General features: G+C 45.6%; 5 protein-coding genes across 6 annotated transcripts; 3 read left to right on the plus strand and 2 right to left on the minus strand.

Annotated features, from left to right (window-relative positions):
• Positions 1-654: 654 nt before the first annotated feature.
• LOC123317894 lies at positions 655-2,497 on the minus strand. Its single transcript, XM_044904506.1, has 2 exons — positions 2,393-2,497; positions 655-2,341 (listed from the first exon to the last, which is right to left on the minus strand). Exon 2 carries the CDS (start codon positions 2,331-2,333, stop codon positions 1,185-1,187), a length of 1,149 nt encoding a protein of 382 aa, XP_044760441.1. The 5' UTR covers positions 2,334-2,341; positions 2,393-2,497; the 3' UTR covers positions 655-1,184.
• A 980-nt stretch (positions 2,498-3,477) lies between these two features.
• LOC123316674 (titin-like) lies at positions 3,478-5,077 on the plus strand. Its single transcript, XM_044902865.1, has 4 exons — positions 3,478-3,588; positions 3,866-4,541; positions 4,601-4,865; positions 4,917-5,077. The coding sequence occupies exons 2-4, from the start codon at positions 3,912-3,914 to the stop codon at positions 5,075-5,077; spliced, it is 1,056 nt and encodes a 351-aa protein (XP_044758800.1). The 5' UTR covers positions 3,478-3,588; positions 3,866-3,911.
• Positions 5,078-5,110: 33 nt separating this feature from the next.
• LOC123317252 (nascent polypeptide-associated complex subunit alpha, muscle-specific form-like) lies at positions 5,111-10,615 on the plus strand. Its single transcript, XM_044903684.1, has 16 exons — positions 5,111-5,245; positions 5,304-5,463; positions 5,519-5,683; positions 5,774-5,856; positions 6,641-6,796; positions 6,861-7,379; positions 7,445-7,694; positions 7,748-8,001; positions 8,057-8,117; positions 8,191-8,375; positions 8,432-8,758; positions 8,816-9,019; positions 9,081-9,593; positions 9,710-9,944; positions 10,001-10,243; positions 10,315-10,615. Exons 1-16 carry the CDS (start codon positions 5,138-5,140, stop codon positions 10,554-10,556), a joined length of 3,705 nt encoding a protein of 1,234 aa, XP_044759619.1. The 5' UTR covers positions 5,111-5,137; the 3' UTR covers positions 10,557-10,615.
• Positions 10,616-10,639: 24 nt separating this feature from the next.
• On the plus strand, positions 10,640-12,900 carry LOC123317253 (probable tRNA (guanine(26)-N(2))-dimethyltransferase). 2 transcript variants are annotated; one of them, XM_044903686.1, is made up of 9 exons: positions 10,640-10,794; positions 10,853-10,935; positions 10,988-11,308; positions 11,366-11,544; positions 11,599-11,794; positions 11,847-12,006; positions 12,075-12,286; positions 12,340-12,645; positions 12,732-12,900. In XM_044903686.1, exons 1-9 carry the CDS (start codon positions 10,771-10,773, stop codon positions 12,829-12,831), a joined length of 1,581 nt encoding a protein of 526 aa, XP_044759621.1. In that variant the 5' UTR covers positions 10,640-10,770; the 3' UTR covers positions 12,832-12,900. The 2 variants fall into 2 exon arrangements, with proteins under 2 accessions (XP_044759621.1, XP_044759620.1); XM_044903685.1 differs by having other exon boundaries at positions 10,693-10,935.
• A 951-nt stretch (positions 12,901-13,851) lies between these two features.
• Positions 13,852-15,989, minus strand: LOC123317182 (probable ATP-dependent RNA helicase DDX47). The gene is made up of 6 exons (XM_044903574.1): positions 15,771-15,989; positions 15,047-15,709; positions 14,770-14,993; positions 14,551-14,683; positions 14,242-14,370; positions 13,852-14,069 (listed from the first exon to the last, which is right to left on the minus strand). The coding sequence occupies exons 1-6, from the start codon at positions 15,894-15,896 to the stop codon at positions 13,905-13,907; spliced, it is 1,440 nt and encodes a 479-aa protein (XP_044759509.1). The 5' UTR covers positions 15,897-15,989; the 3' UTR covers positions 13,852-13,904.
• Between the last annotated feature and the right edge of the window lie 94 nt (positions 15,990-16,083).

Below are 16,083 nucleotides of genomic sequence, written 5' to 3' on the forward strand. Positions count from 1 at the left end.
GAAAGAATACATTTCTTTATGAACTTGACCCTCGAAACGTATAGAATATTCGACGACAAACGCAGAATTAAAATTAATATAGAAAAAATCAAGAGATTCATCCATAACTAGTAGATTCGAGGAACCGTCACACTCGTAAGGTTTCAAAAATCAGGAAATCGGGCGAATTCTCACAAGATTTGGCAACGCAACTAGGAGGAAGTGAATGTTGGAATTGAGAATTGAATAGTCCTCCACAATTTCGAGCTGTAAAGCGTTTGCGGCTAAAGTGGGGGGCAGGAATGGGCTGTGAGGGCACTTTTGGTAATTTCGCTTCATTTTTCCCATTCAGACTTGATGGGGTTGAATGGAGGGTGGCAATTCTTTTGCTTTTATGTCTTTGTTATTGTTCTATTGTTTCTTTTCGGAATATCGGATAGCGAATTTCTTGCTATTGACCACATGTCTGTGACATGTCCATTCTCATAGAGATGAGAACATATAGGGGGATGTGAGTCTTTCTGGCCCATGTTCTCGAACATAGAGAAATGTGTGTTTTGTATTCACGGGTGTCCAAAATTTTCTCGATATTCAAACAAAAAGGTGGATGCGTTGTTTAATATCTATTGTCGAGAGTGTTTTCGGATGGAAAATAAAAATGATTTTCAACTTAAATGAAGAAGAACAACTCGTACATAATTTATTGACGACAATTACTTTACCAGAACGTATCTCGTATAATTCAATGAAAAATGGAGCCGATCAAACTATACTCGTGCTTTCAGAGTCTATGCTCTTTCTGGAATTCTTTTTGCTGGGACCAAAAGAACTAGAAACCGCTGACTTCGTGTGCCTGCTGACTGTGAAACGAGAGGTGCTCCTGTTGCAACCCTGCGGAAATTATGGAGAAAATATTAAACACTTGAAAAGTCAAGGTGCGCAAAACTTTGCTGCTTCAAAAAATTGGAATAACCTACTGCAATCTGCTGAGCAGTTGCGATCTTATCTTCTCTTCTCATAGAGCAGTTATGGTCTTTATAATGGTTGAAAAGGTCCAAGTAAGGAGCAGATGCAATCATTTATAAAGACCCCAAACTGTTCTCTCAGTTTTTACAAGTAATATTTTGCAAAGTTTCATCAACCAAACGCCATCTGTCCAGTGAAATGGGAACCAATTTTTGTGCAGGTCTCTAGGCTGAATTAATTTAAACAACGTGATGAATATTTGAACTTACGAAAGCCTTCGGGTTGACCTTGTCCAAATGCCCCTCGCTGAACTGAGGATTCAACGTTTTTCTGTCGTAGATACTCTTCGGTACCTCCTCTGGAATCGGTTGCCTCCTGACCGACCTCTTGAACTTGTCGTTGGGCAAGACCAAGACGTTTTTCTTGATGTCCATAATGTCGGTCTGGGTTCCTTGGCTCTCTATCTTGTCATCCTGCACCCCTCTGCGCCACCTCAACGTATCGAAGGAAGTCTGCGCCGAGATGCAACTCTTTACCGTCATCTCGGTCTCTATGAGAGCGTCTGTGGTTCTCGGGGAGTCCCAGGTTGGTAGTTCTTCCCCGGCGCGCGGTCCAAACGTGAAATTGGTCGTTCTGGACGTGTGCAGCCCGAACAGTTCCGGAAAATCCTTAGGGATCGACTTGCGTTTCTCCGACGAGTACTGTTCGAATTTCGAGGATAGTTTTGGGGTGACCGGTAGATGGCAGTAGGATTTCTCCGTGCAGAAGCTGATGTCGGAGGATGATCTCTTCTCCTCGATACACTTTCGGAAATACTCGTCGTAGCACTCGAAGGAGTATTTGTCAGACTTGGAAACGTAAGGGTAATCGTAACCCTTCTTGCTGTGTTTCTTGTTGTAAATGTTCAACAGCGTTTTGGAATCGGACAGTTTGGTGGGATGTTTGGTGTCTTTGTGCAGCTGGTTCTTGGACTTGCAGTGGTAGGCCTTGTAGATGTGAGGCTCCAGCACCTGCTTGGCGTCGTATAGAGGCTTGTGCGGGACGTACAGAACTGGTACTATGTAGTAGGGTAGACTGGTTACATCATCGTCCATAATTGGTTTGGTGAATTTCTTCGGAGGACAAAGGGTCGATTTGCTAGGGGATATGGGGGGAAATGGCATGCAAATGGTGGATTTACTGGGGTTCTTGCAATGATGAGGAACACATAAGGTGGATTGGCTGAGGTGGAAGTTTTCCCTTTCGAATCTGCTGCGATACTGAGGATCGTGCTTGGTTTCCCTGTAGGAATAACGATTGTACTTGTCCCTCTCAGAGACCCCATATCCGTGGTCGTAAGGACTCCTCTTGTGGTGCCTACTTTCGAAAAGATCCTTGAAATCGTCCATACTCGCAACTGAAAAATAAGGATGGACCTCTACAAGCCGAATTCACCATTCCCACTTACCAAAGCTCAAAAACGTGAATTTTGATCGAGAGAAAAACGCGCAAACTACACCGGTGAATTTTCACGCATCACAATTGACGGGAAAAATATTTCCGTCAGAAATCAAGTTCGCGATTTGTAAAAATCGGAATTGATGTCAAAATTTCAGTATTTTTCTTATGCAAAAATTACAAAATTTAGGTATACCTTCGCCGGAGACGCCGAGAACCGAGTCCTTGACGCCGGAACCAATGGCGGAAGTTGGAAAAACCGATTTTGATTTCTACGCCAAATTCGCCAAACCTTTGATACTAACGCTGAACTGCACAGAGGGTGAGACAAACAAATTTCAGCATCACACAGTGAATGAAAAATTAGAAATTCATCGCAAGAGAAATATACAACGTTTCATTCCAAGTATCGTCCATCATTCCTTAATACTTTCTTCGTGGCATTTTGACAGCATTCCACTGGTCTTCAGACTAAAAGTGCTCCTTCACAATGATATCAGAGGACTGATCTTTCAGCTTCGTAGTTCTTCGAAACCTTTCACCTAAATTAACATATTTCTCAGATCGTATCCTAGCAGCTGCTTGGTTTTCGAAGCTCAGAGACGAGGCCAGCGGTCCAGACCAACTCCGACTGGACTACCTGAAGCTACTCCTCTTCGTTCTTCAAAGACATCGTCTAGCCGGGCCGTTTACAGCGAACCCAAATGCCCAGGAGCAGCTCGAAGAGTTCGGCGAAGAGTACGAGGTGAGTCCTAACCTCCAAATCCTACCTCGACCAGTCACACGGTTCGTCTCTCCAGTTGGCGGCAGTTGCCAGACAGATCATCGAGAAGGAACAGAAGGAGAGGAAGGAACACTACCTGAAGAAGATCAGGGGAGAGGTCGGAGATTGGCCTCCTTTCAGCACAGATTACTCGCCGGATTTGAAGGAGTACGTCGCGGCTCAGGACATACCGAATTTCGGCGTGCACGTTTACTATGCGATATCCAAGGATCCGATCCTGGACTGGGACAGATCCGAACATGCCGTGTTTCCGAGAGGTGAGTGGTGGTTTCTCGCGAGATGCACTTATGGAGTAACGATTCTGTTGTCAGCTGTCAGGAGGATGGAACCGCAAGGTCGAATCAGCGACACGTCCTTCGCCATTATCGAACCAAGGCCTGAAACGCCGGAGGAATCGGAGAAGTGCAAGATCTTGGAAGAAAGTGAGTTTGATCTTATCTGGGGTTTCTGGGTACATATCAACAAATCTACAAGCTTGGAAGGAGCTTAACAAACTATCAATCGGCTTCAACAGCCTTAAACAAAGATGCCCAGAGATTCTTCATCTGGACAAGTCGTGACTATGGCCTATTAGGTCTGATTAAGACCTCCAACACAGACTGCAGGGTTGTGGGCCCAAACCTTACCCTGCAATCTACACTCTCGATTATTTTTTTTGTCTGAGTTACTAAAAGCAACATTTTTTCTTCACTTGAACAGCTGGGGTGATGCCTGACCAAAGTATCTTCATGTGAGTAGCCCCCCGATGGATGTTGGCTTCGCCATCTCACAGTTATTCCTCTTTATTCCCAGGGGAAGGAAGGCCAAAGAGCGAAAATCGCCCTACAAAGACATAGACCGACCTGCGCCACCACTTGGCATCCTTCCCGGAGAAGGAGAAGAGGAGCGATTGGAGGAAGAACTGCCGCCGCCGACCTGGGGCTCCAACCTGATCGAGGTGAGGGAACCGCTGGATCTGGAAGGCCCCGAGACTCCACCGAGAGAGGCCGTTTCGGCGGCTGAGGTCGCTGAAGGCGTCAGCGAGAGGTCGATCCCGCACGAACTGGACGCCGAAGACCCGGAGATTGTGAAACTGCTGGAGACGTCCTTCAACATGGAAGACATCCTGGCCGAGGTGGACGCGATGGAGGTGGAAGAACCGCGGGTGCAACCCGACGAGGTCGATCCCCACATACTCGAGGAACAGCAGAAGTTCAGGGACATCGAGGCCGATCTGGACAGGCACGACGCCGTCATAGCGGAGGCGCTGGCCGCCCTGGACGACGACGAGAAGAGGATGCTCATGGAGATGGAGGCGGAGGAGGCTGCCGGCCTGGAGCCGCACCCGAAACCCTCGCCGAAGAAAGAGGTCAAAGTGGTGGCCGACGATGATACTGTAAGGATTGAAACTTGGTATACCGAGTCGGTTGATAACTGGATAATCTCATCTTGAAGGTTATAAAAGTATTGGTAGAAAAACCAGAAGGAGTTGCCGAGTCTAAAGAGGAGAAAAAACGGAAGGAGGCTAAGGCAGCAGCAGAAAAGAAGAGGAAGCCACCGGGTAGGACAGGATTGAACAAAGGTAAGGCCAAAGGTGCGATACTTAAAGCGGGCGAGAAGAAGGAAGTGGAAGAACAGGAGAAAAAGGCCAAAGTGGTGGAGACGAAGACTGGAATACCTTCCAAGAGACCGGGAGTTCCCAAGCCTAAAGCTTCGAAAGGTGAGTGGTTTTACCCACCGGATATTTAGTTCAAGACGTTTATATTTCCAGTAAAAATATCAGCCGCTGCCAGCGAAGGTGAAATACCATCGGAAAAACCAAGCGTGACTGGCAAGGGCAAAGCCATACCTGGAAAAGGAATCCCGCGGAAAGGGATTCCTAGAAAAGGTAAGTCGAAGGTTCCAGCTGTGATACCATTCAAGATCAGTTGAATCTTCCATCATAACTGCATCTTTTCTAAAGCCGCGAAGCCACCAGGAGGTACAGCGGAGATGCAGGAGATGAAAGAGAGGTTGGAGCACAAAATCGAGGAGACCAAAGAGGCCTACCCGGATAAGTTCGCCGCCGACCAGATGGGGGCCGGACCGTCAGGAATCTCGGTAAGAGACGGTCTTAATTCGAGTCTTTCCCCAAACGTTTTCTATCGTCGACCCGCAGCAAGCCCAGCTGGAGGAAGAGGAGGGTGCCAGGGGAAAGACCCCGGTGGACGAGGTGGCCACCTTCGTATCACCCGGATCGCCGGAGTCGGACGACATCTACGACGAGATGGACAGGGAATACCAGATCCTGGAGAGGCTGTACGAGCTATATCAGCAACGTGAGTGCACCCACCGATCGGTCGACTCGAATTTCAACCTGTTGGGCGTTTTCAGTGGCTCCCGACAGGCCGGAAGGGTTGCGGACGCCGCCGGTGTTCAGCAAACATCCGGAGATAAGGGAGCTGGGTCGTCAGCTGAGGTACAGGGCCGACGAGTTCGATCTTCATCCGGCGGAGAAGTTCCAGCCGGCGGCCGAGTATTTCGCCGGAGAGGGCGCAGGTGAGTGGAGTTTGGGGATGATTGGAGGGGACCAAAGCCTGATTCTCCAATGACAGAATGACAGACGATTCGCTTCAACGTTTTTTTCAGCTGCCCCATCGCCGTTCGTTGATCCCAGAGATGCAGGAAGGTTAGGTCGTGGCGCACAGCCTTCGGAGGAGCCAGAGATGCCGGTAAGGTCACGGAAGGGATGACGGATGAGAGGTTCAATTTAGAATATTCACATTAGTGCGTTAAGACAACTACTTCATATTTCCTTCCACGTTAAACATTGTGAGTACCTGATAGTTGCACTGGTTATCGCCAAGTAGCCTTTGAATTGGTGTGGCAGGCTGATCATCTCGAATTTCCATCCTACGAATACCATCCTGGACTCTGCCAGTGGATCTCAAATTTTCTATACAGGTTGCAGTCGATAGACCCTTCTGATATTCACAGAATAGATGCTGGTGTGCCCTAGGGTTGACAATGATCCCAACTATCCTCCTCATTCACGTCAATGAATCTCGCGCTTCTTGGGCTAGTCCAAAAGAGGTCTATTCATCTGATAGATCACCGCAACATCACCGAGCATTTGGTTTGGTCGCATTGTCTCTCTGTGGTCTATCTTTCCTTATTCTTCAAATACTTCCATGGCTAATGTGGTTTGGGGCTGACCTCTATTATGTCAGGGCTTGAAAAACCTTTGATAAACCGATAAACAGTCGAGCTTGGGTTAGATAGCACCACTACTGTTCTCAAAACTTTGGAACTCTCTGCCCTCAGACGCTTTCCCATTTGGCTTTGACCTGCAGTGCCCCATTTGCTGTATTGATAGGCTTCTTTTCTCTACATCCTCTTGAACCTCGAAGAAATACATGTTTTATCGATGATTGGGAGTGAAACCTCTCATCGGACGATCCTTCAGTAGCTTCTATCAGCCACTAAACTTCAATTGGTCTCGCTTTCATCACATAGCCTTCGAGGATAGCCGTAGAATCGCCCCCATGGACGAAGATCGAAGAACTGAAGAGGATAACGGAGATGGCGGAGAAGGGATTGGACGCGTCTCCCGCCATATCCGGAGGAGTCGGTATGACGACGCCAAAATCACCTTCAACCCCACGAAGACCTGTAAGTTTTTCGATCCCCACTGGTCGCCCTCTTCTAAACACTCTTATGCGTCTTTTTCTCTCAGATCAGGAGAGACCTACGCTTGGAGTTCGACATGGAGTCGCCTCCGCAATACGAATCGCCTCCCGGAAGTCCGCAGGGCATGCCGACGCCGGAGTTCCTGATGGACCCCACTCACGGTCTTCCCCAGGTGGTCACGGGGCAGATGCTGGAGGATATGTACGCCGGCAAACAGGCGGAATACGACGCTTACATACAGGCCGAGATGGAGGCGGAGAAATCGCTGTGGCCAGTGTTGGCGCCCAGGGCCCCCACGCCGCCACCCCCACGCGTTTCTCCGAGGTCGCCGGGTGGCGTAACGACTCCCCAGCAGAGACCTTCGCCCCGAGCACCTACGCCGCCTTCGGTCGGGGGCCCCGGCGTTCCCGTGAGGACCCCGGGCACGCCCAAAGGTCTGCCGCCCAGTATGCGCTTCCAGTATACCACGCCGCCGAAGTTCCGCACCACGGAACCGGTGGAGATACCCGGAGAGCCGGAATTCGAAGAGTTCGACCCCTTTCAGCACGAGGACATCATGTTTCAGGTCTGTATTGTTACCGGTAGTCGGGAGATCGCCAGGAAATGACCTAATCAGAGCCTTTTCCTCAGACTATGCCGGAACTGGTCGAGGCGGATCTGGACGACTTCGACACGTCGATGGGCAGTCCTCAGTTCGAGCTGAAGGAATGGTACGATCCCATGAAGGCCATGCTCGAGGCCGAAGAGGAGCCCGAGATGATTTTCGACGTCTCCGACGAGATGGGAGAGATAGACCTGGTTCCCGCCGAGGAAGACTACAGGGCCTACTCCCCGGCCATCACCCTCCAGGAGAGGTTGATGGGGCACGAGATTCCAAAGGGTAAACCGACCATTTCGCATCTAAATTTCATTTTTAACGCCCGCATTTTGCAGAATTCTTCGACCCCAGCAGACCCGGGGCCAAGTCCAAGCAGGTGACCATTGGATCGAGGAAGGTCCAGGTGGCTAGGACCTCGAAACCGACGACCCTCGCCAAGGAGACCATCAGGGAAGACCTGTCGGGTGAGAGATTCGAGGAATCTCTGGAGGAATACGAGGATATGATCAACGCGGAGGAGGAGGAATTCCTCAACATATCGCTGGGCGATCCCGACAGGACCGAGTACTTGAAGAAGATGGCCGACGAGGTACGTCTGGACAGGTGGTGGGATGCTCATCCTCTATATCTACGATTGTTTTTAGGCGCAAGACGTTGAGGCCTTAGAAGAGGAGGCGCCACCGGATCTGTTCGACGTAGACATGAGTAATGTGAAATTTTTTCCAATATTGACCTTTCACTTTATCCATTTCACTTCAACTTCTTCGATTTTTTCAAGGTTTTGGATCGCCAGAGAGACCACCCAGACCTCCATCTCCTCCCGTTGAGACCCCGCCGTTCGGTCCCGGCAGGGAGATACTCCTCTACGGAGGAACGCCCGAAGAGTACGACGAGAACATCTTCCTGGACGAAGAACCGGAATTCCTGGCCAGTCCTGGGATGCCCTCGCCCCCACCGCCACCAGTCAGTGATCCTCGATATTTTAAAAAAAATTTCGATAAAACTTGGTTTCGTTACAGACCCCTCCTCCGCCGGGACCTCCTAGTCCGGAAACGCCTCCGTGGGCGCCGCCCTTCGAAACCTTCTACAGCGAGGACATATTCCAAGACGAGGAACCGGACTTCTTGGCGAGTCCGGGCATGCCGCCCGGTAGGACACTGGAAGACGACATGCGAGAGATCGGCGGGCCCATCCAGCTACCGCCGTCCTATTGGGAGCTCCCTTCTCCGCCACCCTCGGTGCCGGTAAACGTGCCGTTGGGGCCCTTGGGTAGGCCCCTGGGGCCCGGGGACGTACAGGTGTCGCCGCAGAGGGCTACTGGTCGCGGCATACCCTCCCCCAGAATGGTAAGGACCGGGTGATTAGGCAAGAGTGAGTCTTATCGTTACTCGACGGTTTTACAGAGACAGGCGGCTCCGGTCGGCACGCCAGAGTTCGATCCGGCCGCTTTCAGAAGGGAACTGATGGGACACCGCGTGGAATTCGCCGGGAAAGAACGGTTCCAAGCGGGAGAACGGATGGTTCCCAGACGTACCCCGATACCCAGGCAATATTTCCCAATCAGAGAGCACGCCGGTTACGAGGAGTCTATGAAATTACACCGGGAGGTAAAGGGACTCAGTTTAGGAGTTTTATTGTAAGGATAATCCGGATGCAATCCTTTTCCAGGTCGACGACTACAGAGAAATGATGTCCAGACTACCGCCGTTGCCTCCGCCAGCCCCCTACCCCGAGGAACTGATGGGGCAGGAACGCCAAGGGCGTTTCGCCTACCAGGAGACGCTCCTGGATCAGCCGCTGTCTCCGATGGAGAGCCTGCCGTCTCCCTTGGCGCCCAAGAGGGGAGTCACGGGTTGGCAGACCCCGCCGCATCTCAGGGTCGAGCGTCCGCCCCCCGTAGACTATCGAACGCCCTCGCCCACACGTCAACAGGAGGCGTTCGTGAGGATGCCCCCTCACATCAGCATGATCTCGAGGGGTCAGCTGCCGTTCGAAGAGGAGGGCTTCATGGATCTGAGGGAAGAGGACGTGTTCCCTCAGGAACTGCAGGATAGTTACAGCTCGCCCAGGGTTCCGGCTTCGATGATGGTGTCGCCGCCTCCTTCGATGGCGATACCGACCATGACGATGGACCAGCAGATGAACCAGGCCGAGCAGAGGGCCCTGTGGCAGGCGCAACAGGTCAGTCGGGTCTATCTGGCTATAATCTTACATTGTTCACCTCTAGGCATCTTCCTTCTCCGTTTTCCTCTCATAATTTACGTGAAATTCAAAACTTCACGTGGATTTATCGATAGATCGCAGAGCGTACCCCGCCACGACCTTCACCACCACCTAGACCTCCCCAGAGACAACCTTCTCCATCTCCCGCACCTCCCCCACCCGAACAGAGATCCCCACCCCCTTCCAGGCCTCCTTGTGCGAGACCACCAGAATCCGAACCGAAGGTCCTGAAGAGGGTCCAAGAAACCACCTATTCTTCCGAAGTGTACGACCCCGACAGTCCTGAGAATTCGAGGAGATGGACCAAAGGTACCACTCACGAGGCATAGACGGACGACGGTATCAATTCCTCGTTATTTTCGTAGGTAGGACAATGCTAGAGTTCAACCGCCCTGAAGAGGGCGATAGAGGACGACCAACGCCCAGTCCTCCTCCGCAAGGTTCTCCAGCACGTCCGCGGGGTTCCCCGGCGCCAACTACTCCACCCAGGCAGATGCCACAACCACGCCCAGCCATGGCGAGGGTTCCAAGACCCGCGCAACAAGGCGGATTGCCTAGGGTGCAAGGTAGAAGGTTGCCGATGAGGAATATAATCGAAGGAGAGGGTGGTAAGGCTTCTTTTAGAAAACGTTAACAGTTTTTCATCGTGAATATTAAAATGCTTACTTACTTTTCACAGCGGTGCTGCCTAAAAGGAGGCTGTTTCAAGATGCCGGACAACAGGCGCCCCCATCCGGCCAACCCCCGCAACCGCCGAGGAGGGTATGTCCGGGAGCCCCCAAGGGGGAGAAAGTCGAGATTGTGGAGGAGTTCGAGGAGACCGAGCACGATTACATACCGGAACATTTGCGCGGTTACAAGTGGATGGACGATCCGGAAGCCGATCAATTTTACGAAACTTTCAAGCAACAATTCCGCTGAAGAGTTTTTGTCCCTAGTTTATGAGGATGAGATTTATGGGAATAAATTGTCTTTGTTGATTTTTGCGCTTTACTTCTGAAATTTTTCGCCATTTTATCGTCGACCTCTTTGTTTCGTAGTTCAAATGTATCAAGTTTTGTTTCAGCAACTTTAACCTCAAAAAAAGTTTGAAAACAGATCACGGCTGCAAATATAATTTTTATAATCATACCTCATGAAACTCCTTAATTTAGCGAAGGTAATGAAGAGATAAAATGGATTGTGACAGTACCAAGAATAACACTATTTTAATCCAGGAAATCGTTGAGGGTTGTGCAAAGATACAAACAGCCGGAAAAGTCTTCTATAACCCTGTTCAAGAATTCAACAGGGATATCAGGTAACTTTCAGATCGACGAAATCGCGATAAATTAACATATCCTACCTTTCAGCATACTAGTTCTCAGAGTATTTTCCAAATATTTCATAGAGGAAAAGAAAACTCTGAGAAGAATCAAGGAACCAACAGATTTCGGTAGCGCTCAATATGCAACAGATTTACCAGAAAAGGGGACCAAATACGAAAATGGAATTAAGGTTCTGGAGGCCCTTTCGGCAACAGGTCTCAGAAGCATAAGATACGCAAAAGAAATACCCGGTATACAACAGATAATAGCAAACGATATTTCTGAAAAAGCCGTGGAGGACATAAGGAGAAATGTAGAAAATAATCAAGTGTCTGATATTGTGATTCCCCATCATGACGACGCCACGTAATTTATAGGATTATTCATCATGTCGGTGCATTAATTGATTTCCTTAATTTTTAGGATGTTGATGTACAAGCATCGTAGAGACGAAAGGTTTGACGTTATAGATTTGGACCCATATGGATGCCCATCAATTTTTCTAGATTCGGCCTTGCAGTCTGTAACTGATGGAGGTTTGATACTGGTTACTGCAACTGATATGGCTATTTTAGCAGGAAATTCCCCAGAGACTTGCCACAGTGAGTTGTCTTTCAATTTGCTGTGTTTTCAACAATTACGTATTTTTTTTTTAGCTAAGTATGGTTCGGTATCGTTGAAGATCAAATGTTGTCATGAAATGGCTGTAAGGATATTACTTCAGTGTATTGAAAGTCACGCAAATAGGTATTCGAGGTATATCGTACCTCTTCTCTCGATTTCAGCAGATTTTTATATCAGAGTATTTGTAAGGGTGTACACAAGCGCTCATAAATGTAAATTCACTATGAGGTACGTATCCTTAGCTTAATGGTGTCGAGTTTGTGAAATGCTCTTGTTTTAGCAAGCTGTCCAACGTTTTTCACTGTACTGGTTGCGATAGTTTCACGTTGCAACCCTTGGGCATTTTAAAAAAGAACGATAAACCCAACAACGTAAAATTTGGTCTTCCCGCAGTGCCTGTTGTACCCCCTAAATGCGAACATTGTGGAGGCACTCAACATGTGAGTAAACATTGAATTATTGGGTTCAGTAATATATGTATTCTAATTTCTACTTTATTTTGGTATAGATGGGTGGCCCCATATGGTCAGCTCCAATACACTCCTCAGATTTTGTAGGAAAACTTTTGGAGAACATTTCAAATGACTTGGAAACTTTCAGGAGGATAGAGGGGGTCCTCAATGTTATAAACGAAGAATTACACGATTGCCCCCTTTATTACACGATTGAACGGTTAAGCGGCACTCTTCATGTCGAAACCATGCCAATGCTTACCATGAGGTTTGAATCGATTACGAATGTTGTGTGAAACGATCATATTTGAATTATTTCAGGTCGGCTATTTTGAATGCAGGATTCAGGGTATCTTACAGCCACATGTGCAAGACGGGTATAAAAACGGACGCTCCCGGTAAGGTTATATGGGATATAATGCGTTGTTGGATCAAAAGTCACCCCGTTAACGAAACTAGATTGACTGGGGAAACTCCTGTAGCGAAGATTCTATCGGTTCAGCCCGAGAAAGAATATAACTTTCAGGCTCATCCTCTGGCTAATCCAGATTCGAGGAAATCGGGTCTGTTGAGATTTCAGGCTAATCCTCAACCTTTTTGGGGCCCAGGTACAAGGGCGCAAGCTATGTGAGTATCAAACTAATCGTTCATTAAGAAATTTTACGATTCAGCAATATTTCATTCGGCTCCATTTTTTTGCTGGATTTTTACAGGGTGGGCGAAGAAAGAATGTCAAAAAGCAAAAGAAATCAAGGAAAGAGGAAAAGGGAAAATTCAGAAGAGAAAGAAGGTTCGGGCACAAGTGAAAATTAGGTATTGTTGAGGAAAGTTTTTCAATGATTTTGAGACGGATTAACATCTGACATTATAAAATAACCAAAACTTATTGTTTCTTTGCCCAGAAATTTCCTAAACCAATTTATCCTCGGATATCGTTTGTATTAAACGAATGAATTACAAGGTTCACAAAACCAATGGCTTTCTAGATTCTGCACAGAGAATTTTTTGGGAAATTTTGGAATTAAAATGATTAATCTGATAAAATTTTATATTACAAGTTAATACATCAAATAATTCTCTTCTTCAACAACTCACTCAACAGCAAGAGGGTTCCATTTCAGTGTTCCAGTCTTTTAGAATTGAAATTAATGAGATTGTTTCTCTCGATATCCTGTAAAAAAAAAATGAATAAGTTACTGATATCTCAAAAAGCAAATTGAGAATTTGAAAGCAAAAACTCAGAGGTAGTGACGAATAAAATAGTATTTTTCATGGTTTGTTCAACAACTTGTTGTACATCATAGGAAAATATATACAAAATTTATAAAAACCAATTTTTATTAACACTTACTTTATAAAAAGCCAAGAATGTTTCGACCTGAAACAAGAAGATGGCATTAATCAATGGAAAACATTAATAAATTTGAATAAAAATTAAGAAAAAGATCTCAGCGGTAGTGACGAATAAAATAGAACTTTTCATAGTTTACTCAAAATTTGTTTTATCATCATAGAAAGTTAAAAATATTGGTGAAAACGAAATTTTCATTGTTGACTCAAATCTTTGTTTTCAACAGTACAAAAATGAATTATATATGATTTTAATCGTTACCTTATTTCTATTCCATCATTGTAGCAATGTGATGCTTGGATTCATAAACTGCACCTGAAAAAATTTAAAACATTTCAAATGAACTGCTTTTTCAAATGACAGAAAGTTTTTACCTGCACAAGTCTGTTGATTCAGTCCTGGAGGTGTGAAATACCTGTTGATAAAATTCTACAAACGTTAAAAATAGTTTAACAAAATACAAATAAAAAAAATCAACGATGTTACCAATTATTTACACTTTTATTGAAAATAAATATCAAAATATAACAGAACTTCAATGTTTCTTATTCCTATTCTTTTTATGATGATTCTTGTTACCCCCTCCCTTATTCAATCTTTTTCTAACGCCCACTGCACCTTCCGTATCATCATCATCACCTTCAGCACCACCCCTCTTTCGTTTACCTGTCCCTTTCTTTTCTTCGATATCTTTCATTTCCTGCAAAAATACGTGGTCAATACATTGGATAAGCGATCAATGCCAAAACTTTGTTCATCATCATTTCTCAGAGGTAGTGACGAACAAGATTAATTTCATGTTTAATCAAAGCTAAATGAATGCATCATTGAAATAAGGAACAAAATTGCAAAAAAAAGTGGAGATATATTACCATTTTAGCCATTCTTTGTGCTTCAGCCACCCTCTCCTGAAGTACCATAACTTCATCTTCTTCAGTCTTGTATAATGGTAGTTGTTTTCCGATAAGATGTTCAATCCTTTGGTACAATTCAACATCGTACTACGGAAAAAAGAACAGCAGATAAATATTGAGCAAAAACAAATATTTTGACCAAGTTGATATTTTAAATCTCAGAGGTAGTGACGATAAACATAATATTTCATGTTTGAATCAAATAAATTGGATATGCATCATTGAAAGTTGAATATATCGAATTTACTTCAACATTCAAACGCTTACCTGAGTTACAAATGTGATAGCTTTTCCTGATCTTCCAGCCCGCGCAGTCCTTCCAACACGATGTATATAATCTTTACTGTGAGTGGGAATGTCGAAATTTATTACTACATCAACATGTGGAATGTCTAAACCCCTGTAATGAAGAAATCAACTGGTAGAAACAAAATTACAAAAATACACAAAATTTAATATTGCAGTCCTAAAATGCACTGAAATTACCTGCTAGCTACATCAGTAGAAATCAAGAGAGATCTATTTTTGGCTTTGAACTTGGTAAGTGAGGCTATCCTTTTATTTTGAGACATTTTACCGTGTAGGGGCACAACTCCAAAGCCTAAACTCCTCAACATCAACGCTGTTCTGAGTGTATTATTGCAAGTAGAACAAAATATCATGAAGCTATTCCCGGCCATCTCGTTCAAAATATGGACCAAGTAAACGTCCTAAAAAAAAATTATGAATAAAACCCAAAGTGAATTCACGATATAAAACATACCTTATATTTCATTGGGATGAATATATAATACTGTAACAGTTTTTCAACAGTTTGGTATTTTGTTGATACTTCAACTTTCACAGGATCCATCAGACAAGCCCTTTGGAGCTTTTTCACTTTCTTAGTCATTGTAGCCGAAAATAAATATGTCCTTCTTTCTCTTGGAATAACTTTTAGGATCTTATCTACCTCAACTTCAAAGTCCATGTTCAATATTCGGTCAGCTTCATCCATAACCAAATATTTAAGAGCCCTCAAACTAAATCCTTTAGTGTTAGTCAAGTGATCCAACAAGCGACCAGGTGTAGCTATTATAATATGAGGTTTTCGTGTTAGAAGTAAACCTTGAGAGGACATATCCATTCCTCCCACAATCACAGCACATTTCACTCCAATACTACCACCCAATGCCTCAAATTGTTCAGATATTTGTATTGCCAATTCTCTGGTGGGTGTGAGAATGAGTGCAAAGAATCTTTGAGGATTTTCCAGCAGAGCCTGGAGGATAGGAAGGGCAAAGGCGGCCGTTTTACCAGACCCCGTTTCTGCAAGTCCAATTATATCTTTTCCTTGTAAAGCTAACGGAATAGCTTCTCTTTGAATTTTCGAAGGTTCTTTCCATTTCAATTGCTCACAGGCCTTGCACAAAACATCAACCAAACCCTACGAAATAAAAAAAATGGATTTATAGCACATGTGATTAATAAAAGAATTTTTATCTCACCAATTCCTGCCATGTCGCTGGTTTCACATCATCGTTTTCCTCGTCGTTTACGTTACTTATTTCACAACCATTTTTTTCGGTTACGGTTGTAGCTTCATGCTCACTTTCAGAATCAGACGAATCCATTTGTATTTCAAAATAATTTCCAACAAAATATTACCAAACACGTGTTGACAACCAGTAACCGTTAACAGGTTATGTACGAAATGAAAGACCAGACCGGATCAGAGAAAAGGCGCCAATTTTTATCATAGAAGTAATATTATTTTCTTTATCTTTTAGTAAAATACTAAGCAGTATGAAGAATTGAAAA

The sequence above is a fragment of the Coccinella septempunctata genome, chromosome 7 (assembly GCF_907165205.1).
Source record: "Coccinella septempunctata chromosome 7, icCocSept1.1, whole genome shotgun sequence".
Lineage (NCBI taxonomy): Eukaryota > Metazoa > Arthropoda > Insecta > Coleoptera > Coccinellidae > Coccinella > Coccinella septempunctata.

Bases quoted from the DNA above. Each gene is read 5' to 3' on its own strand.
- LOC123317253 (XM_044903685.1), top strand. From the start codon at position 10,811: ATGGATTGTGACAGTACCAAGAATAACACTATTTTAATCCAGGAAATC. The intron at 11,309-11,365 runs GTAATTTATAGG...CTTAATTTTTAG, and splicing joins CCCCATCATGACGACGCCAC to GATGTTGATGTACAAGCATC. The intron at 11,545-11,598 runs GTGAGTTGTCTT...TTTTTTTTTTAG, and splicing joins TTCCCCAGAGACTTGCCACA to CTAAGTATGGTTCGGTATCG.
- LOC123317252 (XM_044903684.1), top strand. From the start codon at position 5,138: ATGCAGGAGATGAAAGAGAGGTTGGAGCACAAAATCGAGGAGACCAAA. The intron at 5,684-5,773 runs GTGAGTGGAGTT...CGTTTTTTTCAG, and splicing joins TTTCGCCGGAGAGGGCGCAG to CTGCCCCATCGCCGTTCGTT. The intron at 7,695-7,747 runs GTAAACCGACCA...CGCATTTTGCAG, and splicing joins GGGGCACGAGATTCCAAAGG to AATTCTTCGACCCCAGCAGA.
- LOC123316674 (XM_044902865.1), top strand. From the start codon at position 3,912: ATGGATGTTGGCTTCGCCATCTCACAGTTATTCCTCTTTATTCCCAGG. The intron at 4,542-4,600 runs GTAAGGATTGAA...CTCATCTTGAAG, and splicing joins TGGTGGCCGACGATGATACT to GTTATAAAAGTATTGGTAGA. The intron at 4,866-4,916 runs GTGAGTGGTTTT...TTATATTTCCAG, and splicing joins CAAGCCTAAAGCTTCGAAAG to TAAAAATATCAGCCGCTGCC.
- LOC123317894 (XM_044904506.1), bottom strand. From the start codon at position 2,333: ATGGACGATTTCAAGGATCTTTTCGAAAGTAGGCACCACAAGAGGAGT.
- LOC123317182 (XM_044903574.1), bottom strand. From the start codon at position 15,896: ATGGATTCGTCTGATTCTGAAAGTGAGCATGAAGCTACAACCGTAACC. The intron at 14,994-15,046 runs GTATGTTTTATA...ATTTTTTTTTAG, and splicing joins TCATCCCAATGAAATATAAG to GACGTTTACTTGGTCCATAT. The intron at 14,371-14,550 runs GTAAGCGTTTGA...TTTTTTCCGTAG, and splicing joins CTATCACATTTGTAACTCAG to TACGATGTTGAATTGTACCA.